General features: G+C 41.1%; 1 protein-coding gene across 3 annotated transcripts in view; it reads right to left on the reverse strand.

The window, feature by feature from the left end:
* The window catches only part of LOC110506653 (12S rRNA N4-methylcytidine methyltransferase), a 55294-nt gene that overhangs the window by 17669 nt on the left and 9877 nt on the right, over window positions 1-27748 (reverse strand). For all 3 annotated transcript variants that reach the window (XM_021586435.2, XM_021586434.2, XM_036963295.1), the window contains exon 3: window positions 1186-1322. In XM_021586435.2, coding sequence (XP_021442110.2) covers window positions 1186-1322 — 137 coding nt within the window. The remainder of the gene's footprint in view (window positions 1-1185; window positions 1323-27748) is intronic.

Here is a 27748-nt window from a genome sequence, read left to right on the forward strand (position 1 = left end):
CACATCCCCCTCTCATAGGCACGTTGGTGTAGCAGACATTCCCCCCCGAGAGAGGTTTCCCCGGAATCTACGTAAAAGGATTCCTACCCACGCCATGGTCTTAGGAACATCTAATTTTCATCCTCCCTCATGCACTCTCGCTTGCTCTCGCACACACTCTCTCCCTCATTATTAAACACTGTGGCCCGGTGTCTCCCTCCTCTCTCTTCGAAGTTTGCTGGGCTCTCCTCTCTCTTTACCTCCCACTCACCACTGACGGAACCTCAGTGGGAGGCAGCATCTCCCTCACACTGGGGCCGTGGGCCTCTGTTCTGACAAATGAGACGCCAGGCCCACCAGCTAAGCGTGGGGGGACTGGGTTTAAGTCTCCCTGACACAATGGATGTGGATGGTTTGTGAAACGAGGGGCTTTAGCAGCAGTTACTCAGTGATTCATTTTCTTTCAGGGTTTGAAGGTTGGCAGGGAGGTGGAGAGGGTTGGGAGCTGGGATGCAAAAGGCTGTATCATGATCTAGCTAACCTTCAATCTAAACTATGATCCATAAATTGTTGACTGTATAACTTTGAGGGAAAATAACCCACATAACAGCATTAACAATGCAAGCACATACCAATCACATTCGGCAGTAGAGATATTGTGAATCATACATCATTAGAGTGTCTATTCTGTTTTGTAGTCTCACTTCAAATAACTGTCTCTAAAGCATGTATATATTAATCATAATGTAAGCAGGTACAGTGAAATTAATTGCATTGTATGTAGCCTACACAATTTACAATGACTTTTATGTTACTGCATATTAGGATGTGTTAAAGGGATCCTTTGGGATTTTGGCAATGAGACCCTTTATCTACTTTCCCAGTCAGATGAAGTTGTGTATACCATTTTTATTTATTTGTGTCTAACTTTAGCACAATTTGTAACTAGTTAGCAACTTCCTTCATACTGCACGCAGAGACATAAAAATGGTATCCATAAGTTCATCTGACCCTAGGGAAGAAGAAAGGGCCTAGTTACCAAAATCCCAAAGGATCCCTTGATGTTCATTGACATTTCTACATGCAGATTACATTTGTAAACAAATGTATTTTGACTTGCAAATCTGTGAAATATGTGACTTAAGTACAATGTATACCAATATTATACATACCACTGTAATTATTATAAAAAAGGCAATCAATCACCTGTGTTCCTTGGCCAGCTGTTGAGCTAAGCTGAATGCTGTGGGGTCTCGGTCTAGGGCCACGACTGTCACCTCAGGAGATGCCCTCAGGATGGCTTTGGTGTGACCTCCACCTCCAAAAGTCATGTCCAGAACAACCTATGGACACAGACAATAGGTAGTCTGATGTCAAGGACAGTTCTTTCAGAAGCCTTACAATGACAACCCTCTATCAATTAGCCTATACATAGTCCTCATTTCTAAGGTGATTGCTCAGAGAATGATTAGTTAGCATACCTCAATTCCTAATGCACTATTACACTATGAAAGACTAAATAATCATGAAATGTCCAATCATATAATTGAAATTATATTATATATTATTGCCATTGTATTAATAGCTATCATGCACTTAAACATAGTTCTGAACATTTGAAGAACCTTTTAACCAACCGTACTGTTTGAGTCTCTTTTAGTTGTCACAAAACACACAACAGCTATCTAGATAAACAGTTCTCCATTCGCATCAAAAAGTCAATTGTTTAGTCATCCTTGCCCCTCTTGAAAGATCTTTGTCAACTCAGCCTGCCGTCCAAGCTACACCCCAGCCCCAAATTCCCTGGACGATCTAAGCTACACCCACACATCACACAATGTGTCCTGAAAAATAAAAATGCCACTGAAAAATAAAGACTTACCCCCAATAGCGCCTTGTGAAAAATGTACAATTAGTTTGACTGCCAATCTCTTTCTGGAGTTATAAGCTCAGACCCTGCACATACTTTATCATGAGCCTTCTCGGGTCTCTACCTCCCGTTACGGGGTCTGAGACGCCGAAGCCTCTCACCATTAGCTCTGACAAATTGAAAACCCTAGTCATTGGCGACTCCATTACCCGCAGTATTAGACTTCAAATGAATCATCCAGCGATCATAGACTGTTTACCAGGGGGCAGGGCTACCGACGTTAAGGCTAATCTGAAGAAGGTGCTGGCTAAAGCTAAAACTGTCGAGTGTAGAGAGTAGAGGTCGACCGATTATGATTTTTCAACGCCGATACCGATTATTGGAGGACCAAAAATGCCGATACCGATTAATCGGACGATTTTTTAAATGTATTTGTAATAATGACAATTACAACAATACTGAATGAACACTTATTTTAACTTAATATAATACATAAATAAAAATCTATTTAGCCTCAAATAAATAATGAAACATGTTCAATTTGGTTTAAATAATGCAAAAACAAAGTGTTGGAGAAGAAAGTAATAGTGCAATATGTGCCATGTAAAAAAGCTAACGTTTAAGTTCCTTGCTCAGAACATGAGAACATATGAAAGTTGGTGGTTCCTTTTAACATGAGACTTCAATATTCCCAGGTAAGAGGATTTAGGTTGTAGTTAATATAGTATTTATAGGACTTTGTATTTCATATACCTTTGGCTATTGGATGTTTTTATAGGCACTTTAGTATTGCCAGTGTAACAGTATAGCTTCCGTCCCTCTCCTCGCCCCTACCTGGGCTCGAACCAGGAACACATCGACAACAGCCACCCTCGAAGCATCGTTACCCATCGCTCCACAAAATCCGCGGCCCATGCAGAGCAAGGGGAACAACCACTCAAAATCTCAAAGCGAGTGACATTTGAAATGCTATTAGCGCACACCCCGCTAACTAGCTAGCCATTTCACATCGGTTACACCAGCCAGTTGATAGGCTTAAAGTAATAAACAGCTCAATGCTTGAAGCACAGTGACGAGCTGCTGGCAAAACGCACGAAAGTGCCGTTTGAATGAATGCTTACGAGCCTGCTGGTGCCTACCATCGCTCAGTCAGACTGCTCTATCAAATCATAGACTTAATTATAACATAATAACACACAGAAATATGAGCCTTAGGTCATTAATATGGTCGAATCCGGAAACTATCATCTCGAAAACAAAACGTTTATTATTTCAGTGAAATACGGAACCGTTCTGTATTTTATCTAATGGATGGCATCTATAAGTCTAAATATTCCTGTTACATTGCACAAACCTTCAATGTTATGTCATAATTACGTAAAATTCTGGCAAATTAGTTCGCAATGAGCTAGGCGGCCTAAACTGTTGCATATACCCTGACTCTGCGTGCAATGAACGCAAGAGAAGTGACACAATTTCACCTGGTTAATATTGCCTGCGAAACTGGATTTCTTTTAGCTAAATATGCAGGTTTAAAAATATATACTTCTGTGTATTGATTTTAAGAAAGGCATTGGTGTTTATGGTTAGGTACAGCCGTGCAACGATTGTGCTTTTTTCGCAAATGCGCTTTTGTTAAATCATCCCCCTGTGTTGCATCGATTATATGCAACGCAGGACACGCTAGATAAACTAGTAATACCATCAACCATGTGTAGTTAACTAGTGAATATGATTGATTGTTATATTATAAAGATAAGTTTAATGCTAGCTAGCAACTTAACTTGGCTTGTACTGCATTCGCGTAACAGGCAGGCTCCACGTGGAGTGCAATGAGAGGCAGGTGGTTAGTTGGACTAGTTAACTGTAAGGTTGCAAGATTGAATCCTGGCCTGTTGAGGAGTGACTGACTCCATCCTAGCAGGTGGGGTGCTCTCATCTTATCTACGAACATAGACAGGGCTCCAACTCCCCTAGCTCCACAATGAGATAGGGTGCAGGCCAGGCAGCAGACTGTTAGCCAGCCTGCCGGCTTAATGGAGTCTGCCACTAGCACAGTCAGTGTAGTGAGCTCAGCTATCCCCATTGAGACCGTGTCGGTGCCTCGACCAAGGTTGGGCAAAACTAAAATGGCAGTGTTCGCCTTAGCAATCTCACTGGAATAAAGACCTCCTCCATTCCTGCCATTATTGAAAGAGATTGTGATACATCTCAAAATAGGGCTACTTAATGTTAGATCCCTCACTTCCAAGGCAGTTATAGTCAATGAACTAATCACTGATCATAATCTTGATGTGATTGGCCTGACTGAAACATGGCTTAAGCCTGATGAATTCACTGTGTTAAATGAGGCCTCCCCTCCTGGTTACACTAGTGACCATATCCCCCGCGCATCCCGCAAAGGCAAAGGTGTTGCTAACGTTTACAATAGCACATTTCAATTGACAAAAAAAGTTATCTTTTGAGCTTATAGTCTACTATGCAGCCTACTCAATCACTTTTTATAGCTACTGTTTACAGGCCTCATGGGCCATATACAGCATATCTCACTGAGTTCCCTGAATTCCTATAGGACCTTGTATTCATGGCAGATAATATTCTAATTTTTGGTGACTTTAATATTCACATGGACTCACTCCAAAAGGCTTTCAGAGCCATCATCGACTCAGTGGGTTTTGTCCAAAATGTCTCCGGACCTACTCACTGCCACAGTCATACTCTGGACCTAGTTTTGTCCCGTGGAATAAATGTTGTGGATCTTAATGTTTTCCCTCATAATCCTGGACTATCGGATCACCATTTTATTACATTTGCAACAAATAATCTGCTCAGACCCCCAACCAAGGATCATCAAAAGTCGTGCTGTAAATTCTCGGACAACCCAAAGAATCCTAGATGCCCTTCCAGACTCCCTCCACCTACCCAAGGACGTCAGAGTACAAAACTCAGTTAACCAAGGAACTCAATTTAACCTTGTGCAATACCCTAGATGCAGTCAAAACCCTAAAAACTAAAAACATTTGTCATAAGAAACTAGCTCCCTGGTATACAGAAAATACCCGAGCACTGAAGCAAGCTTCCAGAAAATTGGAACAGAAATGGCGCTCCACCAAACTGGAAGTCTTCCGACTAGCTTGGAAAGACAGTACCGTGCAGTATCGAAGTGCCCTTACTGTTGCTCCACCAAACTGGAAGTCTTCCGACTAGCTTGGAAAGACAGTACCGTGCAGTATCGAAGTGCCCTTACTGCTGCTCCACCAAACTGGAAGTCTTCCGACTAGCTTGGAAAGACAGTACCGTGCAGTATCGAAGAGCCCTCACTGCTGCTCCATCATCCTATTTTTCCAACTTAATTGAGGAAAATAAGAACAATCCCAAAAATTGTTTTGATACTGTCGCAAAGCTAACTAAAAAGCAGCATTCCCCAAGAGAGGATGGCTTTCACTTAAGCAGTGATAAATTCATGAAATTCTTTGAGGAAAATATAATATAAATATACATTTTGGACTCTTCTTTAAATCTGCGTATTCCTCTAAAGCTCAGTTGTCCTGAGTCTGCACAACTCTACCAGGACCTAGGATCAAGGGAGACAATCCCATTTTTTAGTATTTTATCTCAACACATTAAAGGAAATAATCATGGCCTCTAAACCTTCAAGCTGCATACTGGACCCTATTCCAACTAAACTACTGAGAGAGCTGCTTACTGTGCTTGGCCCTCCTATGTTGAACATAATAAACGGCTCTCTAGCCACCGGGTGTGTACTAAACTCACTAAAAGTGGCAGTAATAAAGCCTCTCTTGAAAAAGCCAAACCATGACCCAGAAAATATAAAAAACTATTGGCCTATATCAAGTCTCCCATTCCTCTCAACATTTTAAGAAAAAGCTGTTGAAGACAAACAATGTATACAAAACGTTTCAGTCTGGTTTCAGACCCCATCATAGCACTGAGACTGCACTTGTGAAGGTGGTAAATTACCTTTTAATGGCGTCAGACCGAGGCACTGCATCTGTCCTCGTGCTCCTAGACCTTAGTGCTGCTTTTGATACCATCGATAACCACATTCTTTTGGAGAGATTGGAAACCCAAATTGGTCTACACGGACAAGTTCTGGCCTGGTTTAGATCTTCTCTGTCAGAAAGATATGTTTGTCTCTGTGAATGCTTTGTCCTCTGACAAATCAACTGTAAATGTCGGTGTTCCTCAAGGCTCCGTTTTAGGACCACTATTGTTTTCACTATATATTTTACTGAATGATGTCATTCGGAACACAATGTAAACTTTCACTGCTGTGCGGATGACACACAGCTGTACATTTCGATGAAACATGGTGAAGCCCCAAAATTGCTCTCCCTGGAAGGCTGTGTTTCAGACATAAGGAAGTGGATGGCGGCAAATGTTCTACTTTTAAACTCGGACAAAGCAGAGATGCTTGTTCTAGATCCCAAGAAACAAAGAGATATTCTGTTGAATCGGACAATTCATCTTGATTGTTGTACAGTCGTCTCAAATAAACCTTGGCGTTACTCTGGACCCTGATCTCTCTTTTGAAGAACATATCTAGACTACTTCAAGGACCGCTTTTTTCCATCTACGTAACATTGCAAAAATCAGATACTTTCTGTCCAAAAATGATGCAGAAAAATGTATCCATTCTTTTGTCACTTTTAGGTTAGACTACTGCAATGCTCTACTTTCTGGCTAAAGCACTAAATAAACTTCAGTTAGTGCTAAACACGGCTCCTAGAATCTTGACAAGAACCAAAAAATGTGATCATATTACTCCAGTGCTAGCCTCTACACTGGCTTCCGGTTAAGGCCTGGGCTGATTTCAAGGTTTTACTGCTAACCTACAAAGCATTACATGGGCTTGCTTCTACCTACCTTTCTGATTTGGTCCTGCCGTACATACCTACACGTATGCTACGGTGTCGTGGCAGAATCAGAATTATTTAGGTAACATTTATAAATAAGATGTTTTCTTAATATTTAAGAGCATGCTTATGTGGGTAAGTTACTTGGGGCCCAGAGAGGGGAGAGGTCGGGTTAGTCGTATCTGTGAATGTGTCTGTAAACTATTCCTAAACCATGTGAAGGGATGGTGGGATTAATGGGGAACCAGTTAGGTGGGTCCACAATGTCTGTGTGCCAGTCATGTCTCTCTGTAAGCTTGTCCAGGAGGGGGTGTATTTGATATATGCCATTGGGTGAGGTAATGTTTTTGGTTCCAAGACCGAGATAAGAGCTTTCCTTTAGGAGACCAAATAATAAAAAATGGACTTTATGATAACTCTGACTTATGTGTGGTTTGCTCTCTCAGGATTTGGTAATACAGGACATTTCCACAACAACGGTCACAAGACACAGGCCTCCTTACTGTCCCTAGAATTTCTAAGCAAACAGCTGGAGGCAGGGCTTTCTCCTATAGAGCTCCATTTTTATGGAATGATCTGCCTATCCATGTGAGAGGCGCAAACACGGTCTCAACATTTAAGTCTTTATTGAAGACTCATTTTGGCCATGTTCTGTTATAATCTCCACTCGGCACAGCCAGAAGAGGACTGGCCACTCCTCATAGCCTGGTTCCTCTCTAGGTTTCTTCCTAGGTTTTGGCCTTTCTGGGAGTTTTTCCTAGCCATCGTGCTTCTACACCTGCATTGCTTGCTGTTTGAGGTTTTCGGCTGGGTTTCTGTACAGAACTTTGTGACATCAGCTGATCTAAGAAGGGCTTTATAAATACATTTGATTGATTGATTGGTCGATCACTCTCTGCATCATCACTGTGAATGGGGATTGTGGAAAATGGCTGTCTGTGAATGAGCATTCAAATAAACAAATGGTAAAATGGTTGAACATAGCAAATAATATTGATGACATTTGTCAAAAGTATTTGTCTGAGAAAATAGTTTTTACATAGTTTTGTAGAAAATACCCATTGATTATTTTCGGAGAAAATCACTACATAGCTGTTTCTCCACTACCTAGCCGTCTCTCTCTTTTACTTCAGTGGTTTGTAAAATAATTGAGTCATCCAGACATCTCTTTAAAACACCTACAGAGTTGTTCTCTTCCAGTGAACAAAACACAATGAGCATAAACCAGTTAAGATATAACTTGTTTATCAAGGTAATTTGCTTATAGATCAGTCTATGTAAAGTCTATTCACTTCCCGACTGTTTTGGCTCACAGCTACGGTTTCCAGCTTGAATTGAAGACTCTCGGGTATCGGGTTACATATCCACATCCATTGGAGGCTGGGAAGTCCCGCCTAAACTTTAATTCGCTGGTCGGACTGTCGGTGGAAGGATAGGTCGCACCCTCTTATGCAGCAGAGTTGGAAAACTAAGAACCTTCCATATAGATAGCAACTAGTTGTTCTACGATAAACAAATAGTTTTATAAATGATATATTAGACAGTCATAATTCATACTTCATTACAGCTACTTCATTACAGCAGGAGAACATTTATAGGAGACGAAAGCTGAGATCTTAAATTCGTAGTCACTAACCAACTCTTTGAGATGTACAGGAGGGGAGGAAAGAATGAATCAAGGCAGTACTGCAAGAAATAAGGATACATTTTCCAACCCACTAGTTATATGATTAATTATTACAGTAAAAAGGCAGCTGAACTCTTACAGGATGTAATTTATGAAGTTTATAGTAAATATACGGTACAAGTCAAAAGTTTGGAAACCTACTCATTCAAGAGTCATGTAGTAATCATGTAGTAAGCACAAAATTGTTACACAAATCAAAATATATTTTAGATTTTAGATTCTTTAAAGTAGCCACCCTTTGCCTTGATGACAGCTTTGCACACTCTTGGCATTCTCTCAACCAGCTTCATGAAGTAGTCACCTGCAATGAATTTCAATTAACAGGTGTGCCTTGTTAAAAGTTTATTTGTGGAATTTCTTTCTTTCTTAATGCTTTTGAGCCAATCAGTTGTGTTGTAACAAGGTAGGGTTGGTATACAGTGAAAGAACCGACGCTGGAGTCGAGAAGCAGGTATGGGGAGTAGAACATTTAAATGAGGAACTGACAAAGAACAAGACAGGAACAGCGTCAGCACACGGGTACACAATTACAGTCAACAATCAATGCAGCAGCAGGTAACAGAGATGGGGAACTGACAAATATAAGGGAGGTAATAAAACCGGTGATTGAGTCCCGGTGAGTCCAATAATACGCTGATGCGAGTGACGGGGAAAGGCAGGTGTGTGTACTGATGGTGGCAGGAGTGCATAATGCTGGGGAGCGTGGCATCATCGAGCTCCAGGAAGGGGGAGCAGGCACAGGCGTTACAGTACCCACCCCCCCACCACAAGCCTGATGGGCCGGCCGAAGAACGGGCGCTGGACAAGCCAGCTGGGTATGAAATCCCGACAGAGTAGGTGAACGGATGATCTCCGCAAGTGCGATTCCCACCGTGATGCATGAAGGAGGAGGTGTAATAGTGCTTTGCTTGTGACAGTGTCTGATTTATTTAGAATTTAAGGCACACTTAACCAGCATGGCTAGTTAAGGAGAGTGATGGAGTGCTGCATCTGATGACCTGGGCTCCACAATCACCCGACCTCAACCCAATTGAGATGGTTTGGGATGAGTTGGACCGCAGAGTGAAGGAGAGAATGCCAAGAGTGTGCAAAGCTGTCATCAAGGCAATGGGTGGCTACTTTGAAAAATATATTTTGATTTGTTTAACACTTGTTTGGTTACTACATGGTTCCATATGTGTTATTTCATAGTTTTGATGTCTTCACTATTATTTTACAATGTAGAAAATAGTCAAAATAAAGAATAAGTAGGAGTGAGTTGGTGTCCAAACTTTTGACTGGGATTGTATATGTTTTACATCCCTCAAAAATCTCTCTCTACATTTTGGAAAGGAAACAATTTGCCAACTTTTGTGTCTTATTTGGGACAGAAGACTAAGGTTGTCGGCAAAGTCTGGGTGAGCGACCATAAAATTCTAGTCTTGTCACCTCTAACTGTTTCAGACATGATCCACTCCATTGCCATAAGGAAGAACAGGGGGGCAGGGGTTGACCAGGGGGTTAAATGTCACTAGGTATGTTTTTTTATTTGATCCTGTCACAGAGACAGAGCTTCCCCTGTCAGGACATGCTTTTTGTGTGGCTGTCAAACAGAAGGTGGGGAACAAGTTATCTACACAGATTCTGTGACAAAATGTTACTTTACTGCCTTTCCATTCATTTTCTTTTTCTACTATAAAGAATGTTATGTAAAAATGATTGATGTAGTGCACAAATGCCCAATTACAGAGCGGCCTACAGTACAATTATCTACATTGCACTTGCATCCAATTACAGCAGCTGTGGTCATTGTTATGCTCATTGTTATGCTCCCAGTGTAATGGGGCATGGCTTTGGAAACAATATATGACGGAAGAAAGAAAACGGCAAGCATCACATTTTTTGATTAGACCACAAATCATTTGGAATAGAATCGGTTTTGATAACAGTTTGTGTAGATTCTTACCAACGTATTCAGCTCATCTGGATGAGGTGGTTCATGGTGGTTTTGTGAAGAGTAACATTGCCTGAAGACTTGTGTTAGCTCCCAGAGTGTATGGCTAGGCTTTAGCTCAGCGGGATAACAGTCTTGTGGCATGCGAGACAGCCGGGTTTGAACCTATTTGTTGACATTGGTGCCATGCCTCAGATCGGTCTTTGCAAGAAGATCTTCAAAAGTGGGTAAAGTTGAATAAAGATGGTTTGGTAAGACATGCTTGTGCATTGCCTGAGAGTTGAGGACTTGTGATACATCCCGAGCTAATGACTACGATTCAGCTCAGTGAGCTAACACAGTCTTGTGGTGTGCAGGAAACCCGGGTTCGAACTCAGTCGGTCACATGTACATAACCATAAGTATTCAGTAACCACAAAGTTTAGCCATACTGTACTTTCAATATCTTTTTTTTTCTCTTTCTGTGCCTTTACAACCATATGCCTATTTATTTTGGGTTCGAAGGGAAATTGTTCTCAGCGTCTCTTAACAGTGGATGCTCCCTAACCATTGCATTTTTTAAGAAAGTGAAAGGAAAACATTGCAGTCAAGTTGTCTGTGGCTTATGACTTCTGCCTTTTGTCACATTACATCAACAAAAAGGGCTTTTTGGTGGCCAACAGATGGAAAATGACAATGGGAAATGTCTTCCGTTCCGCACAGAAACATTAAACTTGCCGATCGATAGTGACGTCGGAGGTGGGGTGTGTGCGTGCATGTGAGAGAAGAGGTGATCAATGGCATTTCCCTCTCCCATCTCCCATCTAAAGCACAGCAGCAGATGGGGAGGAGGTGTGGGCTAGTGGGATGAGTCACACGCATAATGAACTCGCCTGTTGTGCCATTCAATACAAAAAAAAGAAAAACAACAAAAATGCAAAGTCTGCTGGCCTTTAACCAACATGTTAAATAAGACAACATCTTATAGGAACTGTGAAATGACACACACAAACACTATCATACACATGCCTTCTTTAGTTGTATTATTTGTATATTGTTGTATTTAACATTTGTGTGACTGTTCTCGTCGTGTTTTGGTTTGTTTTTGTGTGGACCCCAGGAAGAATAGTTGCTGCTTCGGCAAAAGCTAATGGGGATCCGAATAAACCAAACGTTTCAAAACCAAAAGTGTAAGTATATGCTACTAAAATTCAAACTAGTTACTAGCCTAAACAAAAATTCACAAATTCTACAGCACAACGCCAGAGTCATGTCTTAAGTGTAAAACTAACACTATAAACTGTGGTTCGAGCCCTGAATGCTGATTGATATACCACGGCTGTCAGCCAAACAGTATACCACGGGTATGACAAAACATTTTTTTTTTCACTGCTCTAATTACATTGGTAACCAGTTTATAATAGCAGTAAGGCACCTCAGGGATTTGTGGTATATGGACAATATACCACAGCTAAGTGCTGTATCCAGGCACTCTGCGTTGCGTCGTGCTTAACAACAGCTCTTGGCTGTGGTATATTGGTCAAATACCACACCCCCTCAGGCCTTATTGCTTAAATGACACAGGGAATGCTCTAAAATCCAAAAGTTATGGGCGGAGTTAGAAAGTTGTCTGTCAGAAGTATTACAATGTAAATGTACTTTTAATCTGTTTGCTAACATATGTCAAGACATGGCATTTGAGGGTGCAGTAAGATACCCAATGGGTTGGGCAATACTTTCATCAATCATCTTGAAAAAACATGTACTTAAAAACTGAAATCAGCAAATCCTGCATCATTAACACAATGGAAAGGTCAAATGCTCTATTATCTACATTTTGTAAGTGTGTGGGCGACGGAGAGAAACAAAATGGTGCCGTTTGAGGCCATGTGGCGGAGACTGATACAGGCGCGTGAGCAGGTGGGTCTGGGCAGGGTGATGTTGTGGATGTTTGTGTGAGTTTGTATGTTGTCGTTTGTAAATTGATGTTTTGTATTGTTAAAAATAAAATCGTACCAAAAAAAAAATGGAAAACTAGTCTTCTATTGAGGCAAGCAGGGGATCCAATCTCATTAACTCTACCTCAGCTCAAGCCTCCTAAATCTTTAGAACTGTGGCCATAGAAGCAACAATGCTGATCCTGCCTAGGTGATGTGGATTGCTAAAGTAGTAAGTCGAATGTGAAAATAAACAGTGTAGGCTTACTAGGCTATGTGGCAGTATTGGAATCAGAGGTAGATAAGGAGGAATCCACCTATGAGCATCAACTAATATTATTTTTTTAAATTCCTTCTAATACAGTACTAACCTGAAGCTAGTAAACCTGTTAATGTAATCACAGCACAACCCACTCCAGTCTAGACAATCCTCATGATGTCTCCTAGCCCAGTCTATGATAACAAGGACTGCCTCTGGGCATGAACAGATAATCTATTACATTTTTAATCCATGCTTTAGATGTATGATGGGGAAGATCACCACCACCATGACTGCTCATTGAGGATTAGGCGTGTGAACACATGGGACCTTTCAAGCTTCAGGCACCAAATACACCCCACAGTCCAATTTTGGACTGGTAAAACGTTTTTTCAGTGTACATTACATCGACTAAAACCAGATATACACTACGTAGAAAATAAAATTGACCTAGATATTTTTTAATAAGATCATCTTTGAGAACTATCGACCACCAACAACAAAAAAGGCACAGTCAAGGAGAATCAAAAATGTATACATTCAGGAGTATTTTTATCATGGCAGGATTTGGTTATGTTTGAGTTTCTCAGATAGCATAAGCCATGCCAAAATGTGTAGAATTTCAGGAAACTGGATTTTAAAACTGCAATTATTTCTCCATGCTCCATTGCAAAATTTGTAGAATTTCAAAACATTGGCTTAAAAAAAGCAACATTTTGTCTCTGTGGCCAGGAGAAGTGCCGCAAAAAATTCTGGTCGGCGGCGCACCAATGGCCACGCCCACTGTCACCCCCCACATACCTAAGCCCCACTTTGATCCAGAAAAAAACCCTGCCTATGTGTTAAACCTCATGTGACAAATGGAAATATATCCTACTACGGGAAGGAGCACGCAATGCAACAAGTCTACCAGATCCAGCAGTGTCATTGGAGGGTATTTTCATTTGTTTACCCACAACTCTCCTCCTGTGATGTATTTTTAGAGCACGACGTCTGTTTTGAAAAAGAAAAAGAGAAAAAGCCTCAAATAAGAATGCCTTGTGTAACATCTACAGAGGCCATCATTTTATGTGATCCTTCCCCTTTAAACAACCTGCCATCTCGGCAACCAGACGGACCAAACAACTCCCTGAAGGATTTGGCTATAATGGGCTTGGCATTTGCAATGACGATTCACACTGAAGTTGGATCAAATCATTCGCATACATATAGAGGGGTGTCTGTAGTGCTCTAGCCAAGTCTGCCTGGACCAAGACATCCTGGATCAGGCAGGAGGGGAAAGATATAAAGCTGATTAAACTGCATGATCATTACACAGCTGCACCTAGTGATGGGGCCCATAAAAGGCCACTCTAAAATGTGCAGTTTTGTCACACAACACAATGCCACAGATGTCTCAAGTTTTGAGGGAGCGTGCAATTGGCATGCTGACTGCAGGAATGTCTACCAGAGCTGTTGCCAGATAATTTTATGTTCTTTTCTCTACCATAAGCTGCTTTCAATGTCGTTTTAGGGAAATTGGCAGTCTGTCCAACCGGCCTCACAAACACACACCACGTGCGTGGCATAGTGTGAGTGAGCGGATTGCTGATGTCAACATTGTGAACAGAGTTCCCTATGGTGGTGGTGGGGTTATAGTATAGGCAAGCATAATCTACAGACAACACAATTGCATTTTATTGATGGCAATTTGAATGCACAGAGATATCGTGACAAGATCCTGAGGCCCATTGTCATGCCATTCATTCAGCATGATAATGCACAACCCCATGTTGCAAGGATCTGACAATTCTGCGAAGCTGAAAATGTCCCAATTCTTCCATGGCCTGCATACTCACCAGACATGTCCCCCTTTGAGCATGTTTGGGATGCACTGGATCGACATGTACGACAACGTGTTCCAGTTGCCGCCAATATCCAGCAACTTCGCACAGCCATTGAAGAGGAGTGGGACACCGTTCCACAGGCCACAAGCAACAGCCTGATCAACTCTATGCGAAGGAGACGTGTCAAACTGCATGAGGCAAATGGTGGTCACAGATCAGATACTGACTGTTTTTCTGATCCATGCCCCTACCTTTTTTAAAGGTATCTGTGACCAACAGATGCATATCTGTATTCCTAGTCATGTGAAATCCATAGATAAAGGCCTAATGACTGATTTCCTTATATGAACTGCAACTCAGTAACATTTTTGAAATTGTTGTGAGTTTATATTTTTGTTCAGTATACTTTAAAATGACTAAAACCAAATCAAAATGTGTAGAAATGATAATGGACCTACATTTATACAGTTTCTTGACTGTCCAGCTCACTAATAATCACCGAAATTAAAGCTGCACAGTCGAAGAGTATAGAAATGTTCAAAAACCATGCAAGTTTTGACGGCGAGGAAATATAACCAATATTCAGTGCGGCACCCCCAAAGACCCCGGTTAAAGATTGAAGACGGCCACCGAGACAAAATGAGTTTGACACCCCTGTCTTAGATGAACATATGTTAATGATGAGGTTGTAATCTGATTTGACAAGGCAGGAGGAAAGGTAAAGCAATCATAACAGGTGAGACATACATCTTGAACCTTAGCCTTGTGAATGATCATCAATATACAGTTGCATGCATGTCCACTAATTAAGGGATGTAATATTTGCCTTTTCCAGCAGAGGGAACAGGAGAGTCAGGAGCGCACCAAGTGTCGCAGTTGGGCATTGAACCTACAAGGCAGTGGTAGCTTGCAGGGCATTGAACCTACAAGGCAGTGGCAGTTTGCAAGGCAGTTGGGCATTGAAACTACAAGGCAGTGGTAGTTTGCAGGGCAGTTGGGCATAGAAACTACAAGGCAGTGGTAGTTTGCTGGGCAGTTGGGCATTGAAACTACAAGGCAGTGGTAGTTTGTAGGGTAGTTGGGAATTGAAACTACAAGGCAGTGGTACTGTAGCTTGCAGAGCAGTTGGGCATTGAAACTACAAGGCAGTGGTACTGTAGCTTGCAGGGCAGTTGGGCACAGTCACCTCACTGCATTCCTCTAAACACATTCTATGCTCAACATCCTAACAGAAACAGGGGAGAAAAGTTAGATACTGCTTAAGGGTAAAGTTACACAATAGCCTATATGAAAATCCTTCAGGGATGCCCTTGCATTTTATAAAATGGTTTTACATATTGAGTTCATTAGTGATTTAGTTCATGCAGACATATGACAGTCTGGCTATATGGAAAAAAAGGCCACATCTCGATAATCTCCCTCTTCAGTTCATTAGGAAAGGGGGACAGGAACCTGAGAGATGGCAGAGGACTCACGAAAATCCTACTTGTGACTCCCCAGCCCGGGTCAGTTACAGTGAGGGATCTAAAATGTCATTGAGGGGAGTTTTTAAATATCTTGTTACACTAACAGACAGACCATTAGGGAGACCGATCCACTGGTACAGGATCGCTTTCCTTGTCGCATCTGTTGCCATGACAGGGATGGGGGAGTGGGTTTGCATTTCCCCCGTCACTCAAAGTTCAGAGCAAGATTAAGTATACATAAATTTGTCAATCTTGTGATGGAGTGTGTGTATTTTATGTAGGGCACTCAGTGTCTTCAATGCCTAATAAAGGTGCAGAATGTGATGGGGGTGAGGGCAGTTGTCATCGACTGGATGGCTTTATGGTTGAGAAGCAGAAGTGTCTCCTGTATAGCCATTGCCCATGGATTCACTCAATTGCACGGAAGGCAGGCGGCCAACTGGCACTTACTGGTTAAGGCTATTAAAAAGCTGTAAAGAACTGTTAAACATCTACATTTACACTGAATCTTGAAGACTGGTGATAAAATATTGGAATAAGGTCAATGTGCTTTACAGAAGAAGATGTTTTGTTTATTAGGGTCAACATTTCCCTCTCATCACAGACACGTGCAGATCTCACAAAAGAAAAAACATCTTCGTGCTAAATCAGTATTTCTCGCTGCACACCTGTTCAGGAATTATAATAAGTCTGGGCCGAACACAGGGAGGGAATAAAACATCATACTGAAACAAAGATGTACAGTATCTGGACAAACCAATTGGCAGGTAGCCTGGCAGGTATGGGCCAGTAATCAAAAGGTTGCTGGATTGAATCCAAGAACCAACAAGGTAAAAATCGGTTGTTTTGCCCCTGTGCAAGGCAGTTAACCCCCAACAACAACTGCTCCCTGGGCAGCAATGATGTGGATGCTGATTAAGGCAGCACGCTGTACCTCTCTGATACAGGAGGGCTGGGTTAAATGCAGAAGACACATTTCAGTTGAATGCATTCAGTTGTACAACTGACTAGGTATCCCACTTTCCCTTTACTTTAAACCAAGTTCTGTTGCTCCAAGTGCACATATCATTTACAACTTAGCACAGTGAAACATAGTTCACACTTCATTTACAATAGGTCTGCTTCAGAACAGGCAAGCCAGAGCCACGCTGAAGAACTTGCACTAATATACAGTATGGACCTTTGTAGCACAAGATGTATCAGTATTTCACATTATTAATCAAGGTCAGACTCATTCCCACTAGGATAACTTACTATATACAGACATGTCACAGAAACTCTTAACGGAATCCAATGCAAACCAAGTGGAAGTTTAAAATGTTACAGAAAAGAAATAGCAAGCTACATCAGAAAATAATAATTGTCTAGGCATCATACACCAAGGCTTGAACAGCAGCAACACAAAAGGCAAATGAGAGGTGAATATCTCACGGACAAGAACATTTCTAGCAATTACTCTGTCAAGACTGAGGTTATTATGTTGATCGGCTTCATTGCTGTTCGTGGCCAAGACACATGTGGTCTCTTGCCTCAACTGTCTCTACAGGCTTTGAATAGACTTACCTGAAAAACTTCCCTCTCTGTCTGTGTGTGTGTGTCACCTGACAAAAAAATGAGATGGCAAGAGGGCCGTCTTCGACTACCTTGCTGTATGTAGAGGTAATCTCCCTTTTGTTAATGGAATGCAGTAGAGTTACAACAAATACAAATATTCTTTGTCCATTCAAACCTCTAGAGATTTTAAGTAAAGATTTATTTTGGAGAAAGCTTTTAAGCTAGCAAGGACAAGACAGAACTGCATGAGCCAAAACATTTGTTACTATAACCACACTGTCTGAGTAGGTTTAGGGAATATTTCCTAAACAAATGAAAACATTAGCAGCTGAATTCCATCAGGAAAAAGATTCAGAGGCCCAGAGCACACAGTCTTTAGGACCCTACCATAACCCCTCTGTGGAGAGTCCGACCAATGGCTGCCATACTAGAGATCTGACCCATCCTAACCTCGGACCCCATTAGCACATCTCTCACCAGGTAGCTAGCTAACTCTATCTTCATATTTATATGAATGTCTCATCACGAGGTTCACAAAATCGTAACTGCCTTTTGTAGACCAAGACAGATTTTTCAGTCCAACAAGTCAGCAGTTTGATTTTTTTGTGATTTTTCAGAAATGTACTTAAACCAATAATCACTTAGGCTTCTACCTTCAGTTTATACATCTTATACACATTTTACAGACAATCTATTTTACAATAGTTATATTTAGTTTGTTTTTACTCCTTCCTCTATTTCTGATGTCCATCCAGTTTCTATTTGTAACTGTGCTATTTTACAAAAGTTCTGAACCTATATACATTTAACAGACCCCGTATGTTTTACATGTTTTATCTTGCTATTAGTCCCACCCTTCAGCTCCATTCAACCTCTCCCATCTATCTCTCAACATCATCCATTTTCTATTTGCCAGATATTTTTCAACTGTGCTGTGATGCTTCACAAAAGTATTGAACCTTTCTATTTGCATAGCTTCTACAGATTGTAAATTATTTTGCTAAAATAATGATTATATTATTGATTGATTATGGCTTTTCAAATCACCCAGGATTGCTATCTGCAGCGTTAGTTCTAGGCAAATGTTGCAATTCTTCAGCCATTCCTGGACCTGTGACCAAAAACGAGCTACATATGGACAATAGCCAACTAAATTATCTAATGACTATGCCTAATCACAGCAGAATCTGCAGAGCTGGGAAGATTGTATCCCCCATATATACAGTGGGGCAAAAAAGTATTTAGTCAGCCACCAATTGTGCAAGTTCTCCCACTTAAAAAGATGAGAGAGGCCTGTAATTTTCATCATAGGTACACTTCAACTATGACAGACAAAATGAGGAAAAATCACATTGTAGGATTTTTTATGAATTTATTGCAAATTATGGTGGAAAATAAGTATTTGGTCACCTACAAACAAGCAAGATTTCTGGCTCTCACAGACCTGTAACTTCTTCTTTAAGAGGCTCCTCTGTCCTCCACTCGTTACCTGTATTAATGGCACCTGTTTGAACTTGTTAGCAGTATAAAAGACACCTGTCCACAACCTCAAACAGTCACACTCCAAACTCCACTATGGCCAAGACCAAAGAGCTGTCAAAGGACACCAGAAACAAAATTGTAGACCTGCACCAGGCTGGAAAGACTGCATCTGCAATAGGTAAGCAGCTTGGTTTGAAGAAATCAACTGTGGGAGCAATTATTAGGAAATGGAAGACATACAAGACCACTGATAATCTCCCTCGATCTGGGGCTCCATGCAAGATCTCACCCCATGGGGTCAAAATGATCACAAAAATCCCAGAACCACACGGGGGGACCTAGTGAATGACCTGCAGAGAGCTGGGACCAAAGAAACAAAGCCTACCATCAGTAACACACTACGCCGCCAGGGACTCAAATCCTGCAGTGCCAGACGTGTCCCCCTGCTTAAGCCAGTACATGTCCAGGCCCGTCTGAAGTTTGCTAGAGAGCATTTGGATGATCCAGAAGAAGATTGGGAGAATGTCATATGGTCAGATGAAACCAAAATATAACTTTTTGGTAAAAACTCAACTCGTCGTGTTTGGAGGACAAAGAATGCTGAGTTGCATCCAAAGAACACCATACCTACTGTGAAGCATGGGGTTGGATACATCATGCTTTGGGGCAGTTTTTCTGCAAAGGGACCAGGACGACTGATCCGTGTAAAGGAAAGAATGAATGGGGCCATGTATCATGAGATTTTGAGTGAAAACCTTCTTCCATCAGCAAGGGCATTGAAGATGAAACGTGGCTGGGTCTTTCAGCATGACAATGATCCCAAACACACCACTCAGGCAACGAAGGAGTGGCTTCGTAAGAAGCATTTCAAGGTCCTGGAGTGGCCTAGCCAGTCTCCAGATCTCAACCCCCATAGAAAATCTTTGGAGGGAGTTGAAAGTCCATGTTGCCCAGCAACAGCCCCAAAACATCACTGTTCTAGAGGAGATCTACATGGAGGAATGGGCCAAAATACCAGCAACAGTGTGTGAAAACCTTGTGAAGACAGAAAACGTTTGACCTCCGTCATTGCCAACAAAGGCTATATAACAAAGTATTGAGATAAACTTTTGTTATTGACCAAATACTTATTTTCCACCATAATTTGCAAATAAATTCATAAAAAATCCTACAATGTGATTTTCTGGAAAAAAAATTCTATGTGGGAGAACTTGCACAATTGGTGGCTGACTAAATACTTTTTTGCCCCACTGTATGACATTCTATTGGTAGCAAGAATTTTGTATAGTAATTTAAATTGAAAAATTAGAAGTTTTGTATCCTGCGTTGTTTTGCGTATGAATTCATAAACTATGTGCCATGGAATGGGTACATCGAAAATCTCTTTCCAACTACTTTGCAATCTATATGGCACAGCTGTCAGTTTTTTGTTCCTTAAATGAAATTGGTATATGTTTTTATTTACCATACTTTTCTTAAAACATTTATGTTCTTTAATACAGAGCCGACATACAAGTTCCTTACTTGTTTCCCCTTCTACTTGCCTCTCCCATTTTTGTGGCAATGCTGCAATTAATTGGAAGAAAGAAATGGACTTAGTGTGCAAGAGGAACTGTCCCCGGGACCCAGAGGTGAAATTAGCTGTCCAATGTTTCAGTCAGTTCTACCTAGCACACACAGTCAGTGGACGAGCTCTACCTTCTTTCGCCCTTTGCTAGCAAGGAAAATAGCTACATTTTACTACACCACATAGGCTATTCAAGCTGCATTAAAATATATATATATATATAAATTATTAAGTGCAAATATAATAATAATTTTCTCATTATTAGATGGACTCAACATAATCAAATAAATCCATATGAATTCCTTTAGGGCTTAGGGTGAGGGATCTAGTGTATTTTAAACTAATTTGCATTGCCCTTAAATCTAGCCTAACGTCAAACCACATTGGCCTACATCATCATTCTCTGAATCACAGGACATTGGATGAGAACAAACAACGGATTCCGTTTTTTTTATGGCAACCAATTCTGTCATAAATTCATGGCTTATTAATTGTCTCATTCGGGTGATCAACTCTTTAATTATCCTACAATCACTTGCTGTTTTACAGATCATGAGGCTACCACGTCGTGTCCCCAAGCCACAGAGTGGAGGAGGACAGAGGGAATTGGGAGATAAATCTTCTCGCTCCATCAACGCCCCCAAAGATGTTTCTAGATGTTACAAATGCCATCGACAACTCCTGTCCGAGCCTCCTCTTCATAAAGCCCCTGTCAACCCTGCCTCCCACGGTAGGTGCCCTGAGACTGCCTTAACAGATACAGTGGTGGATGGAAAAGTAAGGAGGAGCCTGTATATGAAGCCCTTAATTCTACCGTTAAAATAGACTGCAATGAATCACATACTGAACTTGTCAGCAAAATACATTGCTAGACAAATGTCTGAGCTGTATCTGATGTGAAGAGTACTTTTTTCCTCTGTCAAATACAAGCCAAAATGTTTCACAGGTAAAAGTCCAATATGGTGGCAATCTAGTCTGGAGGCAATGAATGGCAGCAGGTAATGAGTTATTTGAATGTTCCAGGTTAAGGAGAAGGAACAAACTCTTCTAAGTGTGTGCATGAGTCATCACCCCATACCCAGAATTCTAGACAGATTTTGCCCTGTAGGTTAGTTATTCACCAGCACCTCTTATTTCCAAATAAATTTGGACTTACTCATTTATATCATCACCATCAAATAATATGCAGATAGAAAAAACATTTAAGATAAACCATTTAAAATAAAAAGGCTTGTGAAAAAGTGTTGACAGATGTACGCAGACATCACTCGACTGAAGGAAGTGTTGACAGATGTACGCAGACATCACTCGACTGAAGGAAGTGTTGATTTGAAGAAAAAAAAAGAAAGTCTAACGGGAGTGAAATTTGATGGGTAGGCTGAATCCAAGCCATAGCTTTGAGGTACAGAAAGGATGTTAGTCATGCCTGCTGTCTCTGGGAGGGGGTGGAACTGAGAATAACAAAACAAATATTAGAAAGCTTGAACTAGAGGCGTAGCTTAATATTGCACCAAAATATTTTGATTGCCATTCATTTGAAATATTTCTTCCCACTATCGAGATGAGAAAAGCTCCAGAGGTTGGGGGATGAGGGGAAGGATTTAAAAGAAATGGCAATGCCAAAAAGCTCTTCTTAATTCATTTCAACAAGAACAAAACAAAAACAGGGTCTAACATGATACAGCGGATCCTTTCAAAATGACTATGCGGTCAGTTGGTGCCCATTTTAAAAGACTCCACTTTGTCAAATGGATGAGAGAGTGTAACAGTATTGTCAACACGGCGTGCAAAGGAAACAATGCAAACTATTTTTAGCCCAAATTAAACCAAATTGAAAGGAGGGGGTTCAGGGGTAGAATCATCTAACTCCTGTATATTCACAAAATGTAAAGAAGCAGAAGGAGAAATGGCTTCCCTCCCGAAGGTGAATTTCATGGTACTAAAGGAAGACAAAAGAAGAACAGGGTCATGTCCATTAGTATGTGTCAAGTGTGGCATCAAGCTAAATGAAGACCTCCCAGTGAAAGAGTACTCAAAGAAGAAGAAAAAATCTAGAGGCATATGAAGAGATGCTTCTGGTAGTTGAAGGCTGCTTTCACAATAACCGATGAAAGAAATAGAATTGGGGGCAGGGAGTGTTGGGTGGGTTGAGAGACTGTGCCATCCTTCATCATGTACTGCAACGGTTTAAAGATTTCCTGATAAAGTGGATGCCCCAGGCAGTTTGAAGACAGGAATTATCATCAGTCCAAAGCTAGCTATTTTGTATACATCTAGCTGTTAGAAAGGGGGTGGTGTGTAGCCTACTAAGTGCACAGCTTTTCTAGTTCAACCTCTCAGACACTATTGAAATACAAGAGAATTTTCACTTTTTAAGCCTTAGAAACCCCTGAAAGTCATTTAAGCACCAACACTTCCTCAGATTTTAATATATTATCTTTGTTTTGCATTTTATATGTTTTGTATGGTACAGCTGTAAATGACACATAATTCAATGTTGGCAATAATATGCAGAGGTTGGCATTCCTGGACGTGCTATGGGACTGGGCAGAATAATCAAGGATGAGGAGTAGGACGGAAAAGAGTGTTGTGGGCCTGATCTGTTAAAGCCACAAAGCAAGCATTGATCCACAGTAAACAGCCTTCGTAGTGAAGCTCCTTTGAACAATAGATGTGCAGTTGAGCTTGACAATTTATCAGCGCACTTACACTGAAAAATAAAATAAAAACGCAACAAACAACAACTTCAAAGATTTTACTGAGTTACAGTTTATATAAGGAAATCAGTCAAATCAAAATAAATGAATTAGGCCCTCATCTATGGATTTCACATTACTTGGAATACAGATTGCTCACAGATACCTGCGTTGTCCCACTCACTTCAACGGCTGTTTAAAGTTTCTGGATATTGGCAGGAACTGGAACATGCTGTCGTACATGTCGATCCAGTACACCCCAAACATGCTCAATGTGTGACATGTCTGGTGAGTATGCAGGCCATGGAAGAGCTGGGACACTTTCAGCTTCCAGAAATTGTGTACACATCCTTGCGACATGGAGCCGTGCAATATCATACTGAAACATGGTGATGGCGGAGGATTAATGGGCTGGAAATGGGCCTCAGGATATCATTGCGGTATCTCTGTGCGTTCAAATTGTCATAGATAAAATGCAATTGCGTTCATTGTCTGTAGTTTATGCCTGCCCATACCATAACCCCACCACCACCATGGAGCACTCTGTTCACAACATTGACATCAGCAAACCGCTCGCCCACACAACGCCATACCAGTGGTCTGTGGTTGTGAGGCCGGTTGGACAGACTGCCAAATTCTCTAAACCGACTTTGGAGGCAGGTTATGGTTGAGAAATTAACATAAAAGTCTCTGGCAACAGTTCTAGTGGACATTCCTGCAGTCAGCATACCAATTGCATGCTCCCTCAAAACCTGAGACATCTGTGGCATTGTGTTGTGTGACAAAACTGCACATTTTAGAGTGGCATTTTATTGTCCCCTGCACAAGGTGCAGCTGTGTAATGATCATGCTGTTTTAATCAGCTGATATGCTAAACCGGTCAGGTGAATGGATTATTTTGGCAAAGGAGAAATGCTCACTAACAGGGAGCATGTAAACCAATTTGTGCAAAGAATTTTACGCTGCTGCTGCTCTCTGTTTACCATCTACGCATAGTCACTTTAACTATACATTCACGTACATATTACCTCAATTAGCCCGACTAACCGGTGCCCCCGCTCATTGGCTATCTGGACTTATCGCATTGTGTCCCGCCACCCCCCACCTGCCAACCTCCTCTTTTACGCTGCTGCTACTCTCTGTTTATACCTACCTACCTGTACATATTAACTCTGTACCAGTGCCACCTGTATATAGCCTTGCTACTGTTGTTTTCACTGTTTTCTTTTTATTTTGTATTTCTTTACTTATCTAATACCTATTTTTTTGTTTTTTTTTGTTTTGTTTTTTAATTTGACCCCTTTTTCGTAGTATCCAATTGTTGTAGTAGCTACTATCTTGTCTCATCGCTACAACTCCCGTACAGGCTCGGGAGAGACGAAGGTTGAAAGTCATGCGTCCTCCGATACACAACCCAACCAAGCCGCACTGCTTCTTAACACAGCACGCATCCAACCCGGAAGCCAGCCGCACCAATGCGCCGGAGGAAACACCGTGCACCTGGCCACCTTGGTTAGCGCACACTGCGCCCAGCCCGCCACAGGAGTCGCTGGTGCGCGATGAGACAAGGACACCCCTACCGACCAAGCCCTCCCTAACCCGGGCGACGCTAGGCCAATTGTGCGTCGCCCCATGGACCTCCCGGTCGCGGCCGGTTACGACAGAGCCTGGGCGCGAACCCAGGGACTCTGATGGCACAGCTGGCGCTGCAGTACAGTGCCCTTAACCACTGCGCCACCCGGGAGGCCTAATACCTATTTTTTAACTTAAAAATTGCACTGTTGGTTAGGGCTTGTAAGAAAGCATTTCACTGTAAGAATACCTGTTGTATTCGGAGCACGTGACAAATAAACTTTGATTAGATTTGAAATAAGCTTTTTGGGCGTCTGGAAAATGTCTGGGAACTTATTTCAGCTCATGAAACATGGGAACAACAGTTAACATGTTGCATTTATATTTTTGTTCAGTATAGTTTCTGGAGCAAGCACTAACCCCAATATAACTGTAGTATAATTACTTTGCAAGGAAAACAAGCTGTAGTCTAGGTGTACTAAATACGCTTTCAAAAGTTGTACCAAAGAAAACCATTGGAAAAGCTGAGTAATCTCATTAGTAAACAAATATTAATGAGGCTGTTTATATCGGAGTTTGATAAATTACAAACAAAATATATGCCTATGCTGCCATAAAAATAGAAGACACGGTGTAAAGGTATGAATGAAAATGTGAAAAATAAATCTGAAAAAAGTAGGCAACTTATCATCAAGATTATACTACTTAGTATCCGTATTATTAAGGGAGAAACTGTTCAAGACCCAATCAAGAAGCAGGTTTAGGTCTAAGCTATGTGCACAGGGTAGGAGTTGAACAGTGGGGGAGAGTGCATGTGTTCAGATACCTGGTCTTCCCCTCCAAGGCTCTTATTTGTTTGTTTGTGTGGGAGCAGTGAATTGGTCTAGCTCCAATTAAGGAAACAGAAAGGGGGATACCTAGTCAGTTGCACAACCGAATGCATTCAACCGGCATGTGTCTTTCACATTAAACCCAACCCCTTTGAATCAGAGAGGAGGAGGAGGATGCCTTAATTGACGTCATTGGCGCCCGGGGAGCAGTTGGTTACTGGCCTTAACCGCTACACTACCTGCCTCCCTTCAAGGCTAGTGCTTTAAGGGTTATCGGACAACTAAAAATACAAAAACGTCTCAGAAAATATTATTGTGACAGATTCTGGGTATTCCAGCTTACAGGCATGTTTGAATATGAACTTCCTTTGAAACAGACTTGAAGTTGTCAAAACATATCAAACCATATTACAATTATAGTACAAATGTAGATTTCTAATACTTAGCTAGCAGGCACATCAAATCAAATGTTATTTTTCACATGCTCAGAATACACTACAAAAACCTTACCGTGAAATGCTTACTTACAACCTTAACCAATAATGCAGTTCAAGACATAGAGTTAAGAAAATATTTACTAAATAAACTCAAGTAAAAAATGTAATAAAAAGTAACAATAAAATAATAATGAGGCTATATACAGGGGGTACCGGTACTGAGTCAATGTGCGGGGGGTACAGGTAATCAAGGTCATTTGTACATGTAGGTAGGGATAAAGTGACTATGCATGAAATCAGACTACCCTTCACTACCCCATACCAATGTTTCCCCAATAACAATAACAGCAGCATCATCCTGGGAATGACAGAGCCAACTCAACCCTACCTGCAAGCCAAATATGTGGCACTTCACTTCCCTTCACTAGCCCAGTGTTTATTCTGGGGCTGTTTGAGCTGCATTGAGTGTGCTTGTACTATGACACAGATACAATGCAAACAGATGACCTACCCAACTAACAATAAGCAACAATCACAGTGCATACAGGGAGCTCTATGAGCCTGTTTCGTACAAGCTAAGGCAATATGTGTGTAGAGTACACCATTCATAACTGGTACTAGTCTGGTTGCCCCAATTTCTGTTAGACAACAATATATGCTAACTGAGAGATTACTCGTTTGTCACTTTGAGCATTGAACATTTACAATGTTGGAAACCCAACATGTTCTACTTTGGCTTTGGCAGTCCTAGATTTAGTTTTGGTGGCCCCTTGCAGCTATATCTGCATATCAAATCTCACATCTTTCATGACGCAACCATTTGGGTTTGTGGGACATCATTTATAAGGACTAACATCTGCTGGTGAAGACTGCTTAACCACATATCCTTTCATTCTGGTTTTGCCAGGGTGAGAATATATATATATATTTGATTTTTTTTCCACAGCTGACTAGTTGCAGGTGTAATTCAGCACCACAAGGAGTAATGCATCCTACCCCACCTGAACCCTGGGCCACTAAGCAGCCTGAGCAGGAACCAACACCGCAGTATAATCCTACTTTCAATGGGCTCAGTGTAGAACATTTACAGCACTGGAAAACCATTATGTAACTTTACACAATCATGTGCATAGTGAATGCATATGACCTTATGAGTTCTTAGATAAATTCAACATATGAAATTGTTGCCGTTAGTATAAATACTGTATCGTTGTGTGGCCATGAGGTTTAAAAGCCTTGGATTGAGCTCCTACTTGATATTGAATTTGTATCAGAAAAATTGTGTTTGTATTGCAGATAAAACATTGTTAACATATTGGTATATTAAAGCCCAATGCAGATTGACCAAATCCCTGCTATAATCTTTTCAGGGGTTTTATTGAATGTGAAACATTAATGTTTATAAAAATTCACCTTCATCAGTACTTTTTAACATTGCTAAGTCTTTTCTCTCAGGAAATGGTCTCCCTGATCATCATGAAATGTTAAAAAAAAATCTTAAATCACTAACAGTGGAGTGATTCCTTATATTTCCCGGACCCTATTTTTAGCTATATTTTACATAAATAAATTAGTCATGTATTCAATTAATCAATTAGTTAATTCCCATGAGATAGTAAGCTGTGTGGCTGCTGATGGCTGATGCTTAGAGAACTAACAAGACACAAGTACAGGAAACTTCTGATAAATAGGCAAAAGTGATGTATGTTTATCAAACACTCAACCATCATTCAAGTACTATCCATTAACTCAATAGACATTCACGTAGAGAAGTGTTTCCCAACTCCAGTCCTCCAG

The sequence above is a fragment of the Oncorhynchus mykiss genome, chromosome 26 (assembly GCF_013265735.2).
Source record: "Oncorhynchus mykiss isolate Arlee chromosome 26, USDA_OmykA_1.1, whole genome shotgun sequence".
Classification (NCBI taxonomy): domain Eukaryota; kingdom Metazoa; phylum Chordata; class Actinopteri; order Salmoniformes; family Salmonidae; genus Oncorhynchus; species Oncorhynchus mykiss.